Source organism: Pavona decussata, unplaced genomic scaffold (genome assembly GCF_977016875.1).
Source record: "Pavona decussata unplaced genomic scaffold, jaPavDecu1.1 SCAFFOLD_298, whole genome shotgun sequence".
In the NCBI taxonomy this organism is placed as follows: Eukaryota; Metazoa; Cnidaria; class Anthozoa; order Scleractinia; family Agariciidae; genus Pavona; species Pavona decussata.
Window position 1 is genome coordinate 67,501 of NW_028145695.1, and position 18,307 is coordinate 85,807.

General features: G+C 39.3%; 2 protein-coding genes and 1 long non-coding RNA gene across 3 annotated transcripts; 2 read left to right on the top strand and 1 right to left on the bottom strand.

Moving 5' to 3' along the window:
• Positions 1-228: 228 nt before the first annotated feature.
• LOC146454885 (caveolin-1-like) lies at positions 229-14,062 on the top strand. Its single transcript, XM_085094963.1, has 2 exons — positions 229-362; positions 13,244-14,062. The coding sequence occupies exons 1-2, from the start codon at positions 273-275 to the stop codon at positions 13,595-13,597; spliced, it is 444 nt and encodes a 147-aa protein (XP_084951089.1). The 5' UTR covers positions 229-272; the 3' UTR covers positions 13,598-14,062.
• Positions 1,232-6,154, bottom strand: LOC146454886 (uncharacterized). Its single transcript, XM_085094971.1, has 4 exons — positions 5,813-6,154; positions 4,799-4,872; positions 2,908-2,999; positions 1,232-2,032 (listed from the first exon to the last, which is right to left on the bottom strand). Exons 1-4 carry the CDS (start codon positions 6,008-6,010, stop codon positions 1,920-1,922), a joined length of 477 nt encoding a protein of 158 aa, XP_084951097.1. The 5' UTR covers positions 6,011-6,154; the 3' UTR covers positions 1,232-1,919.
• LOC146454887 (uncharacterized) lies at positions 6,223-8,825 on the top strand. The gene is made up of 2 exons (XR_014859151.1): positions 6,223-6,348; positions 8,311-8,825. It is a non-coding gene; the product is annotated as an uncharacterized LOC146454887 (long non-coding RNA).
• Positions 14,063-18,307: the final 4,245 nt, after the last annotated feature.

Below are 18,307 nucleotides of genomic sequence, written 5' to 3' on the forward strand. Positions count from 1 at the left end.
TAGAAGAGGTGAGTTCCTTTTGTCGAACTGTCTTTTATTCAAGTTTCAAGTCCGCCAGTAACTGCATTGTGTCCTTCCCCCCCCCCCCACCTGCCCCCACCCCCCTCCCCCATCGCAGGCCAAAAACCCCGAGGACTGTGGGTACGAGATGCCACGTGCACGATGTCACGATGAGTAAAAATCCGCTGACCTTTATGTAGCTTGTTTTACAAAATATACTGTCCAGAATTAACAAACAAAGCATCCCATTCTATTCTGATATTTTCTCCCTTATGACTGACCTGGAATTCAAAATGGATGTAGAGCCGATATTTGGCGATGTTGAGGATCGGGATCCACAGAACAACAATGATTTTATTAAAGTAAGTATAGCATTTTTCTTTTCCGTCACGGTATAAACTCGAGATCACAACGTTATCAATTGTAGAGAAGTCGTTGTTTTATTTTGTTGCTGTTAATGATGTATTATTCCAGAAAGTGACACAGGCATACTCGGAGTATGCCTGTGTCACTTTCTGGAATAATAGATCATTATCATTCACACAGGGTGAAATAGGGCGTTTCCGTTTCCGTTTTTATGACGGTTACTTAACGGAAACCTGAATTTCCGCAAACGGAAATTCAACTAACCGCTGCAGGAAACGCGTGTGTACGTTGCGTTTCAGTTTCTGCGGAGTCGCGGAAACGCATCCCTTATACTCACGTATCCGTCATGTTTACTATCTTACGTAAACTCTAATAGCCGTCATGTTTCCGCAGCTCGTAAATTCAGTGGATACACGGTTATTCATAAGGTTTCCGAAATATGCGGAAACTTATTGAGAACTGGCCATTGGATGGGTTCATCATATGTAACCGTCATGTTTCCGCAGTTCGTATAAATTCGGTGGACACACAAGTATTCATAGGGTTTCCGAAATGTGGATATGCGGAAACACAATAACTCGCCATTGGTTGGGTTTACCATCTGTGGCCGTCTTGTTTCCGCAGCTCGTAATTTCGGTCGATAGACAGTTATTCACAGGGTTTCCCCAAATGCGGAAATTTAACTTCACTCGCTAGTTTGGAATCGGATAGATTAATTCCAACAGGTTTTTCTTATGTGGATGTTCAGACATTCAAAGATACCCCTGCTCACTTCCACCGGACTTACACCAAGCAAGTGTGTAATATAAGTTAATGTGGGACAGTTTTATTCGAATTAATCTCAAACTTCTTTGCGTTGAGCAACCTCTGAGACCTACCACACCTTTTTAAAGTGATCGCATTGTAAAAATGTATGTATTCCTTTATTCCTTATTTACATATAATATTATAACTTTTCCATTTGAATCAGTAGGAACAAAAAATAAAGCTTCTGCTAACGAAGTTATGACATATTTAACAAGATGAAACCTAATGTGGTCCTTCAAATGAAATAATACACTATACCTTCACCTAAACATCTGATTTAAAAAATATATCAAAATTATTTTATAGCATATTCATTGAATTATTTTGTGAAACAGTAAAAAGTAAATAATGGTGCTGAAAATGACACCTACGGAAAACGACAATCGTGATGCTACCTCTCTTATAGTAAAGCGACTTAACTTAAAAAAAAAAATGAGTTGTGTTGCGCAGCCAGTCAGGTTGCGCCTTCGACAAAAAGTCGGTCACCGGGTTATACTAATTTTGTGCCACCCGCCCTGCCCAAGGGGGGCAGTTTGTTGGCATCGGCCTGTCTGACAAGTTTCGGTCAGCTACGCGCAAAACTTTGGAAGCCGTTCGCTTTTGCCTTTTGCTCATGCGAGCTTGATAAGTTGCATCAAGGGTAGAGCCTTGATGATTTTCAGCTTTGTTCTTTCCCACCGTAGTGCTTTTATGTGCCTGGATGGTGGACCAGTTAATGTTGCTCCCTCTTCGGCTGGTCACTTTCCTCAGATGACATAAACTGCACTGCGTTCTCTTGTTCCAATAAGGACTTGATTTTGCTCATATTGTGTGGGGACAGATTTGCCTTTTCTACCATCTCTTGGCGATATATCAATTTCTGAAGACCGAAAAAAAAATCAATTAAACAGCTGCAAATACACATTTCATATTTAAGTTTATGTATTTTTTCAACAACTCTTTAAGCTGGCACACCCGGCTTGGGTTATGAGCGCCTCCACTATACAATTCACATTGCATACGACCATCCCGTAAGTGGACACCCCTAGGACCAAGGACAACAGTCCGCTTACAGGAGGTTAAAGATGCAAAACACCATACTGAGGGGGTAAGGAGTAGCAATCGCCTTCTTATCCATGTTTTAGACTAGTTCATGTAAAATTCGTGATGGCATACCATGATTGAAATATCAGAACAATACTGTGAAAAACAAGTGTTCAGTGTGCATGCTGTAAGATCAAGCTGTTAATCTCTCGTACAGATGTAAATGTATTCTGAAGTGTTCTAGGCAATTATACATTGAAGGGCGAGAAACAGCGTTTTCATTGGTCCAGCGGATTTGGTGATTAGAGTACAGACGCACGAATGACATCACTGTGTCAGTGTGGTATTACTCCTTCGTGTGACGCCCTTTGTGGGAACAGTGAGATTGCAGTAGTTTTTCAAGCTATTTTGTCCCGTTGGCTGCGTCCAGGAAAAAAACAAAGAGGAATTTGAGGACACTTGATAATAATTGACGATAAAAAAGCAGAAGGTACTAACTATTGTGTAGGTGAGTATTGTTTATAATTATTGCAAACAACATTTGAATACTCCTGCTTTTGGCATTTCTTTCTTGTCCACAGTGTTCTACCACAGTATAATATGAGGTTAACCTACGAATGGATCTCAGAAAGATTGCTTCAGACGAAAGATTCATAATTTCTCACAATGCACCATCTGGAAATTGCATGTTCTATGCATTAAACGGCCTACCTTTGATCTCAGCCTTGGACCATTTTCCTTTCCCATAACTTCCTCGAATCTCCTTCAGCAGCGTCTTTTCACTTTCTTTATTATCGCCATAGCTCAAATAAGGAAAAAAATATCAACTGTTAACTAACAGTGGAAGACTCAAAATGGCAGTAATGTCAATGTTGTTTAGAAGACCACACAATAAATTTTTATGGATTACAAATTTTCTTTTGTAAGTAAAAACAAAGGAAATGTGTAAACTGCAAAATTCCACTGACTCTAATAATTATATATAAACAGCTGCAAATACACATTAAGAGATTAACTGAGGAGTGGATCAACCTTGCGTTGATCTACGAAACAAATTTGTATTATGATCCATATGTTCTCAAATTGAGTAGTCCAGCTACTTTTATATATATATAAAATGATTTTTTTTTCAGAGCCAAAAAGAAAACACTTGCTGTGAACTCAGTGAAGTTCGGTCGATTGATGACAAGCGCTATTGTCCCACTCAAAGATGGATCAACCGCCTTCGGACTGCCCACGCAAAGATGGGCGGCCCGCTACTTGGCATCAATGGTTGTCCTTCAGTTTCTTAAAAAGTGTAAGTTTGTCTCTTGTAAAATGCGTTCCGGCGAAAAATGACTGATTTTTTAGAACCAAAAAGAAACACTTGCTGTGAACTCAGTGAAGTCCGGTCGATTGATGACAAGCGCTATTGTCCCACTCAAAGATGGATCAACCGCCTTCGGACTGCCCACGCAAAGATGGGCGGCCCGCTACTTGGCATCAATGGTTGTCCTTCAGTTTCGTAAAAGAGGGTAAATTTGTCACTTGTAAAATGCGTTCCGGCGAAAAATGACTGATTTTTTTAGAGCCAAGAAGAAAACACTTGCTGTGAACTCAGTGAAGTTCGGTCGATTGATGACAAGCGCTATTGTCCCACTCAAAGATGGATCAACCGCCTTCGGACTGCCCACGCAAAGATGGGCGGCCCGCTACTTGGCATCAATGGTTGTTCTTCAGTTTCTTAAAAGAGTGTAAATTTGCCACTTGTAAAATGCATCCATGGTTGTCCTTCAGTTTGCTACTTGCAAAATGCGATCATTTTTTTCAGAATCAAGCGAAGTGAACTCGTAGTCAGCGAAGTCCGTTGAATTGATGCGTTCCAGCGAAAAAAGGAATTCCTTTGGAAAAATGCTAAACTCATTCTCAGTCCCTAATTTTAAGTCTGTAGAAATTGGGGGAAACCTTGGAGACAAAGCAATTTGCGGAAACATGGGTCTCAATCGAGCGCGCATGGAATTTTGGGAAGTGCGGGAAGTTTTTATAACTATATCCGGTCAATTGATACCAAGCGCTATTTTTGATTTTCTTACCTAACTTAGCTCAAATGCCCGAAAAAATGGCATACAGTTGACAAAAGAAACCGCATTCGCTGCACGGACGAACAAAACATTCAATGTTAAAGTGGGCCTAGAGGCGAGAGCCGAAATACTGATATATTAATTAAAACAATGTTTGAAACGTTGCGAAATGAGGTTTAAAAACATGGCTCTTTTTAGTCATAACCTCCGAACTACAGCAATACCCGCTACAAATTAACAAGCGCGCAAATCGGTCTAAAGACCTTGACATAGTATTGCATAAGACGGCAATCCCTCTTTTTATCATGATGGACTGACAAAAATACAGCGGGCCCCGAGCAGTGAAGTGGGCTGGCCGTGGGCATGCGTTCAGCAAAACCTTTTGAAAGGGTATCAATTTCCGAGGGTAGTGTTTTAAGAACCTTCGCGGCACACGCCTATCCTAAATTTACGGCCAGTACTCCTCCCCGCCCCCCCCCCCCCCCCCCACCCCCATTCCCCACTGGGCAGCTAGCTATTAAAATAGATTTTCAAAGGGTTACCTGACATTGGTGTTAAAGCCGGTAAAGTCCTCATTGTTCTTAACAAGCTCTCTGTAGGTTTTCCTAACCGCATCCTGTTGAAATTAAAATAAAATATTTATACATTTAAACCATGTATATGGCAACCGAGACGTGCAACCGGTCGAGCAGTTGTGTGTATATTTATGAAATATAAAAAGAAAATATAGTAGCAACCACAGGACAAACCTAACGTGTGAGAAAAGTAAGGTTTTGTTTCTTTAAAACATTTTGAGAAGGCTGGACTCCCACGACACGATTCACGTGCTTTACATCACTTTACTGGTGCAAATAAAGCAGGGATTCAATTCCAAAAATATGTTTCTCATGTGGACAAAATTATTAACAATGAAAAAGTATACATGTCATGCAATCTAGACAATAACAACTACTTTAACCTTCACGGTCTTCTATTATACCGTTTCAAGTGTTTGCGGTAGATGAAATCGAGGTGTCCATCCTGTTGGTCATCGAGGCTTAGATCAAAAGGAATTTGTAAACAAACGTACTAAAAGCAGCAAAATTCGTGATTTGAAATTGAAACCACTTTGCTTACACTACAAGATGTCATGAAACAGGAACTCAGGAAGTGGAAATATGTCCAGAAATGTGGTCGGATGTACTAATCGCCAGGAGAGGAGGGGGTAGTCCGGATATATTTGGTGGCGGCGTGCCGTCATCTTCGTGAAACCGTAACCCATTTTTAAACCTAAATATAAATGTTCGAATGTTTTTCATAGCGAAACCCGCTTTTTCAGGCCATAGATGTTCGAAAAGCATACCTTTTCAAATGGTTCGCAAATGCAAGTATAGCGACTACATGGCCTGAGAACTCAAGCCCCACAACACCCCACACCACCCCCCCCTCCACCCTCCCCCCCCCCCCCCTTACCAGTACAGGACAATAGGCCTTAGTTATAAAATGGCGCGCAATTCGGTTTATGAGGCTATTATATTTTGAAATGAATGGATACACTCATATCAACTGAGACTTACCGAACAACTTGGATCAATTGAAGTACGCTTTCTCCCTTTGAATAAGCTCCTTTTAGCCCCTAAAACGTTGTCTAAACGCTTGTTGAGCTGCCGGTTCTCCTTCCTGAGTTCGCTCAGCTCATTCATAACAAGCTCCATCGGATTGACTGGTCCACTGAGACGGTGTAGATTCATTTCTGCTAAGTTCTCCTTCCACATTCACCGTTTCAGCGTTTTCTAGTGTGATGTCTTGCTCAGGCATTTTCAAATTGATGCGATTGATGAGAACGGTATGTACACGATAAATATCGGGTTGGAAGAAACGATGTCACTTGGCGCTGTGGCTTGAACTATCAACGTTCGAAAACCGCGCGCGCGCTCAAGCTCAAGTTTCAAAGTCCAGCCTCGATTTCAGCGTGAGGCGAAGACACATTCTTGGCCAAACATCCTTGCCAATTTCCGGCCAGCAACTTGGTGAGTCGCCAGCTAAATACATAGAAGTGGCCATAAGTTGATTACGGAGGTCTTCATTGACTGAATATACGAACAATAATAAGGTAAGCCTTAGTATTAAGCGTAGAACATAACTCTCTAAAATATCACTTTAAAGATTGAGTACAGTGTGAAGACGTCGGGATACGGGGTGTTTTTCTAGCCTCGCCATATCTTGCATATGCATATGGTATGATATCACTACATAGTGTTGAGAAACTTTAAAACACAGCTGCTGCCTATAATAGTGACTGAAGAGTTCTATCTTTGCAAGATTCTTTAAAGTTAGGCGATTTTCAGCGTGTGTTTGTTCAGATTATGTGATCTCCATGATCCATTGGGGCACAAATTTTGAGTGACGTTCGCTAATTTCAAAAATCTTAACAAAGGGTGAGTGATCACGGGACAAAATAAGCCGTAATATATGATTATTGTATAAAGTGTGCTGGTATAATGTTTGTTTCACTGCTAGTTTTATTTTGTTTTGTGTTTCATAGTGCAAACGTGAACAAAATTTGTAGGGGTTAAATATGCGGAAACTTAAATATTTATCGCGTTTCTATTTTCCGCGACCGCAAATTACTTGTTTACATCTCATTGTATAAGAATAGCATCTATTGTGTTATTTCTCGTTCTTCATGGACCAAAGTGGCCCTGTATACTGTAGTTGCTCCGATGAGATCATGATATTAAGACGAAACTCGAATTCTTACAACTCAAAGTTTGCTGATGTTTTCAAAAACATTTACGCATTTAACCCGTGACTCACAAAAACATTTGACACCATGCCCACAGTTTACCTTATCAGTTACACCCATTCCCTTACGTAAATCCGCAAAATTCACTCGGCCACGTGTTCTCACAGCGGACCTTTGTTACCTGTTATTAAAACCATGATGAAATTCCCTTTTAAAAAGCTAGAGTTGTTTGCATGATCCAGAGACAGAGACATGGTCCAACCCTTTTAGCTTTACAGAATTATGGTATTTTAGTTATTTGTTTTTTGGCTCGCAGTAACACAATAGCCATCAAACAGTCGATGCGACTACGCCGATACTAAGGAATTTCCGCTACCTCAAAGAGCTAGTCACATTACACCGCATACACATGTTTGAAAAACACAGAATTATTTCTTTTTTACTTCTTTTTTTACTAACCGTAAAATAATGTCTCAACAGAAAGAACTTCATGACTTTACAAAGCTTGACTTCACGTCTGACTAAGAAGCGTGCTACAAAACATTCAATGGCTACCGTATCATGATATACCTGAAGAACTCAAAAGATCCAAGCAAATAGCTACACAATATAATTTGATGTCGATTTCTTTTTTCACGAAAACCGAGTACTGAGTTTTACTAGTGCGTAACTCTAGCAGGAATTGTCTAATTTTCCAAAAGTGGATACCTAGATCCAACCTTTCTAAATGAAATTTTTAGAGATTTTATCACCTAGGGCAAAATCACGTGGCTTTAGAAATATGCTAACAGTCAGTTTATAATTGGGTCATTTCCGCAACTCGTTCCGTTTATAAATGGGTTGAGAGCCGCTTTAAAAGTGTTTATACCGTAAACTGTCGCTTATAAGCCCTGGGCTTATAAGTGCTGCATGGATGGGCTTTTAAACGGGGGGGTTATATCCGGATGGGCTTATAAGCGGACGAAAAAGAACGCTTCGAAATGAGCAACAGCACTGTGCGTTGATCGCCGTATGATTTAAATTTATTACTCTTACAAATTAAGCCTTAAAAAGGCAGCAATAAATCGAATTCAGTTAAATTTCAAAACAAATCAAAACTGTAATAACACGAACGTAACTGGAACCCAACAAAACGGAAGCTCAGAGCTCATCCCCGCCATCATGAGGTAAAGATTTAATGTCTAATTCACAGCAGAGAAGCTTCTCGTACTTATAAAATGACGGTTTAATTTCTAGTTTACTGAGTGGTGTGGCCTTCTGCTTCAAACTGGAGGGGGGCTTATATCTGGATGGGCTTATAATCGGATGTATTTTTTTGTTTGCATGTAGGTTATCCAGAGGACCATCCTCTAAAGTGATGACAATGATGACGATGTGTGACGTGGTGCTAATTTTTGTGTTCATGTTTAATTGGAGACATTAAACGACAAGATTCAGGATCAAAACAAACATTAGTGGCGCGGAAATTAACACTGTCCTTAATTAATGTCGCAAAAAAGTAACGTTTAATTTCGTGCAAATTTCATGACGCATTAATTTCCTATAATTGGGTACACTCTTTTTGTTTTATAAGAATACTGTTTATAAGAGTATTGAGCCTGAAATTTGTCCAAAAATTTCAGAAAATGTATGGGCTGAAATAAGAATATCCCTAGGCTCAACCAAATTCACATATTCTTATATATATAAAATAAGAGTGTGCACCTGTATGTTGTTTGTAACGCTTCATCTTGAATTATACGTTGTGACAAATTGTTAAAGCCGATTTTTTTTTAGAGATTCTGAGGTTTAGGATTTTTTGGTCTACATACCTGTGTGTTGTCGAGAATAAATAGTTTCACTAACTTGTTAGTTGACTAAATTTAATTAATTGTTTCTGAAAGAAATCTAAGGAAATGAGAAGCAAATATAAAGTCTATCTACAGTTTTGATTTACTTCGATAGGACATACTGAACCAAAGTATTAATCCACCAGGCAAAAATGTAACTCCTCTCTGAATAACTGATGGCCTGTGACTTTTTTTCTGCACATATAATATTTGAATAATTATACGAAACAAAAAATATTTCAAAACATGTCTCGAGCAACCGTTATTTTTTGGTTGTTGTCAACAATGTTCTTTTGGCCTCCTCCGTGTACACGTGTACCAGCATAAAACTAGCCTCTAACGCAGACATTGTTTTGGCTCGTCACGCAATCCCTCCTCGCGGGAATGCGTAACTAGCCCGAAGAAAGCCTGCGTGACAGGCCAGCATAAAATGTGCGCGATTAACGTCTAGCCAAGATAAAAAAAAAATTTCCATAAGTTTCCGCTGCATCCGTGTTGCCGAAATGCAATGGAAACATCCTTGTGCATTTCAGTCAAGAGAAAAATTTCTCCATAATAAGTTTCCGCTGCATCCGCATTGCGGAAATGTAATGGAAACGTCCTTGTACATTTTGGTCAAGAGAAAAATATCTCCGTAATAAGTTTCCGCTGCATCCGCATTGCGGAAACACAATGGAAACATCCTTGTACATTTCAGCCAACGGAAACGTTGCGGAAACGCGCAACATCTCCAACATTTTTCTCTTACAAGTTGCCGGTCGTATCCGTCTTGCGGAAACATAATGGAAACTCGAACTATTAAGTTTCCGTCACTTTTCCGTATTGCGGAAACACCTTATTTCACCCTGTGTCATTCACCAGGCTTGAAATATAACATCACATTTATTTCATTTGTTGTTGTTGTTTTTTTTTTCTTTTTTTTTTTAAGAGATTCCTTACTTACTTTCCTGGCGGTAGAAATAGATAGTATAGTCAACTCTGTGTTAGTAAACACTGAAATATTGTTACAGGTCTCTAAGTCTGCATAGTCAAGCTATCATTCACAATAAACACGCTATCAACGGAATGCTGTAACTTCTTGGCTGACACGCCGAGCACGAAACGGGATTGACCTCGCTTCCTCTGCCTGCAAGCTTAACTGACTTAGCTTGAGAGCACAGGAATCTTCTCGAGTTCATCATTTAATTCAGATCATATTAAACAAGCAGCTGTTTTCAGCTTATACCCGGGCCATATTTGACTGCGTGGTGCGTAAGCCAACGATCTTTTAGCAATGATAACTTTCAGCATCGCTAACTCCCCAAAATCGATAGATATATAGAGATATACACCCATGAAAAAAATAGTTCAGGCTTTAGAAGTGATTCATCGTTTTACTGCTACAGCTCTATTTTGCATATGGTCAGGAGCTGACCACACTCATCACGCAACTTCAACGAATGACCGTAAAGATTCAAAAGCTGGCCATATAAAGTAATCAAAAACTGGCGATTTAAAGCAAGCAGCTGCTAGGCGATAACATACAATTTCACGTGCCGTGATGGAATTCACGTGCCATGATAGAAACGGTTACGTTACGTTATACAAGAAGTTTTTGGTACATATCTATTTATATGAGGGCATGGATTTGTGAAATCATTCGAACTGGTGACTTTAAAAGAAGCGTTTGTTGGGCGATAGAATACTTATGCTCGTGGCGTGATACAATTCACGTGCCATGATACAAACGGTTACTATGTTTTAAGTGCATATCTATTTCTGTGGGCGGGCTTTAACTTGGTAATTCATTGCGTTTGATCAGGCTACTGATCTTTTCTACGGAAATAAACTTTTTGGAAGACATCAATTATATTTCTTGTTAGTGTTATTAGCGGGTTTGCACTTTTTGAGTACTTTCCATTTAATTAGAAATGTTTTGTTTGCGTCCTTCAGGGTCCATATATTGTTCAGATAGCTCCGTTGCATTGCGTCTGTTGGCGTTTAGGAAGAATGTGTTGTGGTTTCGGTATCGTTCTTTAGTCTTCTTTAAAGTTTGATGCCAGTCCCACGTACGATTCTGTTGTTGTAACCGTCGTTCGCTTGGAGGCATTTACCATCAAGTGGGCATTCCGCTCTCTTACTGCAGTTGCAGCTCGGGTCATGATTTTGGTTTGGGGTTGTTGCTATATTTGAGGGTATCTGTTTTTTTATGTGTTGCGATAATGGTTTTCATGTTTGGAATTCATGAGTAGCTGAATTTTAGTGTGTGTCTGTTGAAGATCTTGTTCAATGGGTGGTTCTTGGGAAAGCAGTGGTCGACGATGGATAAAAATGTCTGTACAATTGACAATTTCTAAATCTTCTATATTTAGCATACACTGACATAAATACTCTAATATCAAATTATCAATATAGGCTCAAATTCTTTTACTCAGATGTATCAACGATATGAAACATGATTTAGCCAAAAAAAACTCTGTGAGCTCCAGGGCACAAATTAAAAAGTTTGTTGACAAAACGCTTTCCTTCTTGAACAAATTCAAAAACTGATGACAAAAATGCAAGTACGTTCGCATGATTTGTCGTGCGTGATGTATTCCCTGTCCCGCCAATTTTTCTGAACGTGCCTTGTTCCGCGTTTCGTACTAAAAATGCTCCGCGCGATAACCCATGAAGGTTCAGGTTTTACGGCGGAGGAATCAAAGACGAGAATTGTCATCGCAGGACTGAGTGTGACACAATATCGATCACATCAAAGATGACATCTCTATAAAGTCAAATTGGAAAATTAAGTCTTATTGTGGTCACCCAAATCAAAGCTATTCAGCGATACTTTCTTTTAGGGCTTTCTTGATTTTTATTATGCGAAGTTCGAACTTGTAAGTCTCTGGATGAAAACCTAAGGCGCGTGGACATTAAAATAAAAGCTAAAGAGAAGCAGTTTTCTCAAACGTAGATTTCGGCATTTCTTAAAGATGACCTTTGAAAGTTTAAAACAGGTTAATGGATCCTATTCACCTGAACATCGAGCACCACTGCTGACCTATTATTCCAAGCTTTCACTAAGTCAGAAACTCTCTCTTTTCCCCTCTTCCTCTGCGTGCACTTGCGACCGATCGTTTGATTCGACATGACCAGTCTTCTTTTGTAGAGGTCTGCATTGGAATCTTTGGAATTCTTTGAATTTCTGAGCATTCTGCAGCGTCTTGCGAGGGTCCCGAAGAAAGCTGCAAAACCTCGCTATACTTTTCTGTTTTCGATTTCGCATTCCCTTTTTCGATGTCCACCATCTACAACATGTGGAGTTAAATTCACGTGCGTACTGCTCGTGCGACAAACCTTCCTAAGGGTCATGATATCTTGCACAACTGTCAACCTCGCTAATCAGACGAATCAGAATAAACCATGTTCAAGCTACCTCCTCTTCTCTTATGCTATATCCAAGGTCTTTAATCCTTACGTTTTCGCTTTCTTCGCCAGTCGACATGCTATCATTGCCTTCACCTTTTTGTTCTGAACGACTCCACAACCCTCCCTGCGCTAAGGGAAACGTTCACGAACGCTTCACAACCGACGCCAAATGTTTTGATTCGAAAGAATAGTGACTCGCAGAATACATCGGGGAAAGGGAGGGGGAGCTAAGTAAGCGAAAAAAAAAAAAATGAGGGAGTTCGGGACCCAACCCTCCCTTTCCCCGATTACTTAACTCGGCGCCTTACGGCCCGAGTACAAAGAACGCGAAGAATTTGAAAACGCGATGAAAGTTAAATAAGTTAAGAGCCCGTGACTTTCTTTGTATGTTACGTAACCGTAAAGAGGGAAACCCGTATCTTGCGTGACCGCATTTGACGTCACAAGCTGACTTTCCTACACTTGATACTCTCGAGTTCACTTTTTGGTGTTAAAGGCCGTTCTATCCCCCACCCTGGAGGGGTACTCCCCAGAAAGGACTATACGGTTGGGCTCCTTTCGAAAGGGGTACCTTTTTACAAGGTGGAGGTATAATAAGAGGGTAGGGATCATTGTTTCACGTGCTGAAGTATAGAAAACAGTAAGGAAAACTGACATTTATTTTTTGGTGTTTAAAAGCGCCTTTTAAAATATGTGAAACTGGCCGCCACCGAAAAGATATGCATGTGTAATCCAATCTGATACGCCAAACACCCCTTTCCTAACGAACACCCTCTTTCCTCTTTTCAGGGATGAAAACTATAATTTAACTATAAAACGTTGCGATAAAATTGAAAAGTTTAAAAACATCTTGGTTAAAAGTTTCAAATGTGACGACCGCTTAACGTCATTAACGTCAAGTCAAGAATGAATGAAATAAGAAGGACTATAAATGTAACAAGAATTCCTGAGAGACACAAATAAAAAGCGAAAATATGTGAAGATTATGTAATAAGTTATTATTCGTGTTCACTGAAAAAATAAGGTTATCTACTTTTTTCCAGGCGGAATTTTCAGACGTGATTTGTGAGCCTGCCGCCGTTCACAGCCCTGAGTGCGCGTACAAGTTCACCAAAACTGTCTACCACAACACGACCTTTGCCACGTACTCCCTGCTGACGCTGCTATTCGGTGGATTCTTGTCGTTTTTCTATGGCTTGGTTTATGGCTTTATGAGCTTTATATTCGTATGGTTTTTCACACCTCTCACCCGTGCCTTCCTCGTCCCACTAGGGCTGATGGCAAAAATTTGGCTCATCATTGTCAAGTGCTTTTTTGACCCGTTACACGAGTCATGTGGAAGGATCTTCTTCAATATGAACATCAACTTCAATCACCGTAAAATTCAGAATGTGTAGGTCTCCTTGTTTGTGACCCGGATCCGGAAGTGCCATATATGATATGTGCGTTTATTTGTTTTGACTGGTAGAATTAATTCTTTGCTTACTTAGGCCTAAAAGTGACATAACCTTTTCCATACCAATAGAGAATATGGAGAATGTAAACACAGTAGCTATAGTATAAGATAAATATATTTGACAGTTCTGGTTTTTCTATACCTAAATGTTTTCCTTTTTATCAGCACTACTAGCATCATTCGGCGCTAGAGGAGGGCAACGTTCCTCATCCTTAAGTTGTATGAATGAATTCTTATATACCGCACATATCACCAAGTCTCATGGCGGTTTACATTTCTATGAGTTGAGATCGGACGTCAGCATGTGAAGGCGCCTCTGGCAGCCGCTATAGGTCCATATTAGATCTCACCCACCCACCCACTTAACCCAAACATGAGTGTGAAAATTCAGAAGGCCAGACCACAACACCGGGAACTACGCCCCCTACTATTACGAACAGTGTGTGGGTTGTGTGATAATGATAATGATAATGATAACGATAACGATAATGATAATGATAATAATAATGATAATGATAATGATAATGATAATGATAATGATAATGATAATGATAACGATAATGATAATGATAATGATAATGATAATGATAATGATAATGATAATGATAATGATAATGATAATGATAATGATAATGATAATGATAATGATAATGATAATGATAATGATAATGATAATGATAATAATAATAATAATAATAATATTTTTAGTTTATTTTTTTTTGCTGCTATAAGATCCAACTCACAAAAAGTTTGCTTAGAAAAGTTTGACGAATAAAATAATAATTAACAATAAAGCTTAAATTTTGCCATTAAATCAGCCATAAAAGATTCACAGTAAAAATCCCAAGCCACAAGTGTTTGACTGAAAACGTTTAACTTGTGACAGCATCTTGTTTCTCAAAAAAAATTAATTTCGGTTCAAAATTTGAGCTGCCTGGCCAGCGCTAGTGGCTTCTGGGATAGACAGAGGACTCCATTCAGGGTTTGTCACCCTAATGCAGATTCTGGGAGAGATCTAGGTCCCAAGGAAATCTACAGGCAACACGAGATTGAAAAAAGCGCCAATATGCAAAAAGGATGATGGAGGTTGAGCAATGCACCTCCACGCCACTTGTTTTTATTACCACAGGTGGATTGGCCGAAGAATGTAAGAGATACCACAGAAGACTAGCTGAACTACTTGCTATTAAGAAGGGAGAGAACTACGCTAGCACCGTGTCTTGGCTAAGAGAAAAATTACCCTTTGCTATTCTCCGCTCGGCTCTCCCCTCCCTTAGAGGTTCGTTGGGAAGAAGAAGAAATGTAGACCTTTCTGCCTTTAGGACACAGCAGGTCCAAATGCGCATCAAGAGCTCTGTTGGCGCCTCTGTTCAAAGTCTCTCCAGTAATTTCCTGAAGGACCGGCTCTTTTTTAAAAACTGGGCTCTGAAGAACTGTTCCTAATATCAGATGGCAGCGCATTCCAAAGTGAGGGGGCTGCCAAGGAGATCTTGCACCGTAAGTTTTCAAATTAAAAGGTGGAATAAAAAGGTTTTTTGATGATGAGCGTAGATGACAAGATGGAGTGTATGGTATTAGTATTCGCGAACATAGCGGTCAAAACGTCGCGATCCATATCTATGTGGTTCAATCGTGAGACAAACGATTAAACTCAGCTATCATTCTCAAACCACGATGACGGACACCATTCATAATATGGCATTTGTATTGTTTTTAAAATATTGTGGGATTGCGCATGCGTTGTATGTACTTTTGGGCACTTACATTTGGGGCACGTCCCTTAGACCTTTTTCATAAATGGCGGCCGATTTGTTACTCCTTTCGATATATGTTAAATAGCTCTACTAATCTCGTTTTGGAGCAAAAATTCTATTGAATTTTGCAAATGCTAACGAGGCTAGTAAGGGTAATTTTAATGCAAACAAGATAATTATTCATTGGCAGCCATTTATGGATGAGGTGTATATAGGTTAGGTAGCATTAGCTATCCCTTCACCTTTCATCCCATATGGCCTCGGCAGTCACTGATGCCAAAAATTAGAAAGGAGAAGAAAAAATTTCTCTGTCGATGAACAGCACTTTGGCACTTACCGCGGCTCTTTCGGAGGGAACTTCTCCAAAAGGAGGGAAAACTGGTGGGGGCTTGGGTTCCTTTGGTGGGACTGAGAAGAAATTATACCCATCAGAAGTTACTGTTACAGTGTGACTTCTAAACACTGGCCAGTCAGATCACAGTAGGATAGCAACAGTGAATAATTCCAAACTTTTAGGTTTTAATTGTTGTTTTCTGTCTACTCGTAATTTGTTCAAGCGGCTTTGGTTAAAATTCATTGTTTTTGTCCTGCAATCTGATTGGCCAGTAATTTTAAAGTGATCCCCGTAACAGTAGTCGCGCTGTTAACATTTTTCAACGGTTCGAATCTGAAACTTTTCAAAGGATAAAAGTATTTTCAAAGAAAGCACCTATTGTTTTAGTAATCTTCAAAGTGACATTGGAAATTTAACTTGCCTTGTTTCATGTGGATCAGCCTCGCGATGAAACAATTTTCTTGAATATTCTTGGTGGAGATTTTTATAGCAATCTTCTGTAGTAGCTATCATTGTTAATTAGTGAAGTTTTTGTCGCATGAGCGCACTCATTGGTTAGCTAAGCAATCATTTAATCAATCAATCAATCAATCAATCAATCAATCAATCAATCAATCAATCAATCAATCAATCAATCAAACAAACAAACAAACAAACAATAAATCAATCAATCAATGGACTTTGTTTAACGAGGATGATACTTAAAAGTCTGTTACGACTGACAAACCTGTGGCCCTGTGATTTCAGATCAAATCGGAATTTGGAAATCTTGGTTTTTGAGGAGAGGGTAAAACCGGAGAACCCGGAGAAAAACCTCTTTGGAGCAAGGACGAGAGCCAACAACAAACTGAACCCACATTTGACGCCGGGTCCGGGAATCGAACCAGGCCACATTAATGGAAGACCAGTGCTCTCAATACTGCGCCATCCCTTCTCCCCAAGTTCCAAGGCCCATGCGCGTGTACAAGTGCGAAAACTATGAATTTAGAGGGTAACGGAGAACTGTTACCAGCGAATGTTGACTGCCTTTAAATCAAAACGATCAAGACGACTTGTGAGGGAGCGTGATGTTGTCATTAGGTTCTAGCGAGTTTTTAAAAGACTTGTTTGTTTTTTACCCAAATGGCCCTTCACTAGTCCTCGGAGAAATAACATAAGGTGTTTCCCCCGAGACCAGTCATTAAATTTTTCATTTACTGTTGCATATTTACCTATGAAGATAGGCTGACAGAATGGTATTTCATTTGATCCACACTTGCAGCCGTAACGCTGGCCGTCTTTAGAAAAGTCAAATTTCTCACCAGCTGAATACATTCGATTACCGTCACTGCAAACTGTTGACCAGAAATGGGCTGGTTTAAGCAATGTGTTCATCCGGACCGATACACTTTCATCTGAGATTACTTTTTAAATGCATAATACACCCTTCTAGTTTTCATCATATTAACCTGTTTCAAAAAGACATATTACTAATTTGAAAAGTGTAATCCGACTTATTTGAGTTCTGAACTGGATAAAAGTTGGGTTAAATGATATATGAAAAGAATGAGGAACAATGTTGCACCCAATTTCCAAACAGGGCAAAGTGGGATCACGATACTCGGCTTCGCCTTGTTGTTTCAGCCAACTTCTAGATGTTTGGAAAATAATCGGATAAAACACTCTTTCGAGTGTCTTTGATATAGCTTCTTAAACAATTTATAAATCTCAGAGAAATTCAAAGAAAAAATTCACTAATTAATTAAAATCACTTTTCCAAATTTCCTTCACTGTAGTGATTTCCCTTGTTTCCTCTTTATGAATTATAATTGAGTTTAAGAAGGCTGTTACGAAAATATTCATTAAATTTGCCTGAAATTGCGATCAGATTTTTAGGTGTTACAGTTATGCAAATAGTTTCCAAGAACACCATGGCGCTCAGTATTTGAGAACCTTGATGACAACTTCGAAAAGTTAAACCTCGCTATAGGAACAAAGAAACGCCAGGAAGTGGTGCTTGGAAAAGAGATTGTGTTTTGCAAAATACCTTAGATGCATGCGTTTGTAAACTATAAAAGGATAATTGATAAAACTAACCTTGTCATTAAAAATACAGAGTGACGCCAAAAGATGTCTCCAAAGACGATGTACCAAAAACAGTCATCTATGGCCGATTTAATTTGAGTTATACTGAATTAAAATAAAAATACATAAATTGTATTAAATCTAAATTATATTCAATCTTAAGAACGGTGCCTACTAATATCAGAGGTATTTTTGCGCTGTTTATGACTATGCGGGAAAAGCATATCTTAGCAAGGGCTATTGGAATCCAAAAAGAAAATTGGGGGTAACCACGCATTTTTTTTTAGAGATAATTAAGCAACAAGAATTCTAAAGAGCGCCAAAATACGAAACAATGTATGAAATTTTTTCTCAAATTGAACATAAATTATCTCTGAAAAATGCATGGTTACTCCCAATTTTTTTTATAGATAACTAGGGCACTTGCCAAGGTCTGTTTTCTCCGCATAGTTTTAAACCGTGCAAAAATATCCCTGTATTTGTATTATCACCCATAGGA

Excerpts from the sequence above, each read along its gene's own strand:
- LOC146454886 (XM_085094971.1), bottom strand. The coding sequence starts at position 6,010 with ATGTGGAAGGAGAACTTAGCAGAAATGAATCTACACCGTCTCAGTGGA. Across the intron at positions 3,000-4,798 it reads GGCTTTAACACCAATGTCAG|CTATGGCGATAATAAAGAAA; the intron begins GTAACCCTTTGA and ends TCCTTATTTGAG. Across the intron at positions 2,033-2,907 it reads GTCCAAGGCTGAGATCAAAG|AAATTGATATATCGCCAAGA; the intron begins GTAGGCCGTTTA and ends TTCGGTCTTCAG.
- LOC146454885 (XM_085094963.1), top strand. The coding sequence starts at position 273 with ATGACTGACCTGGAATTCAAAATGGATGTAGAGCCGATATTTGGCGAT. Across the intron at positions 363-13,243 it reads ACAACAATGATTTTATTAAA|GCGGAATTTTCAGACGTGAT; the intron begins GTAAGTATAGCA and ends ACTTTTTTCCAG.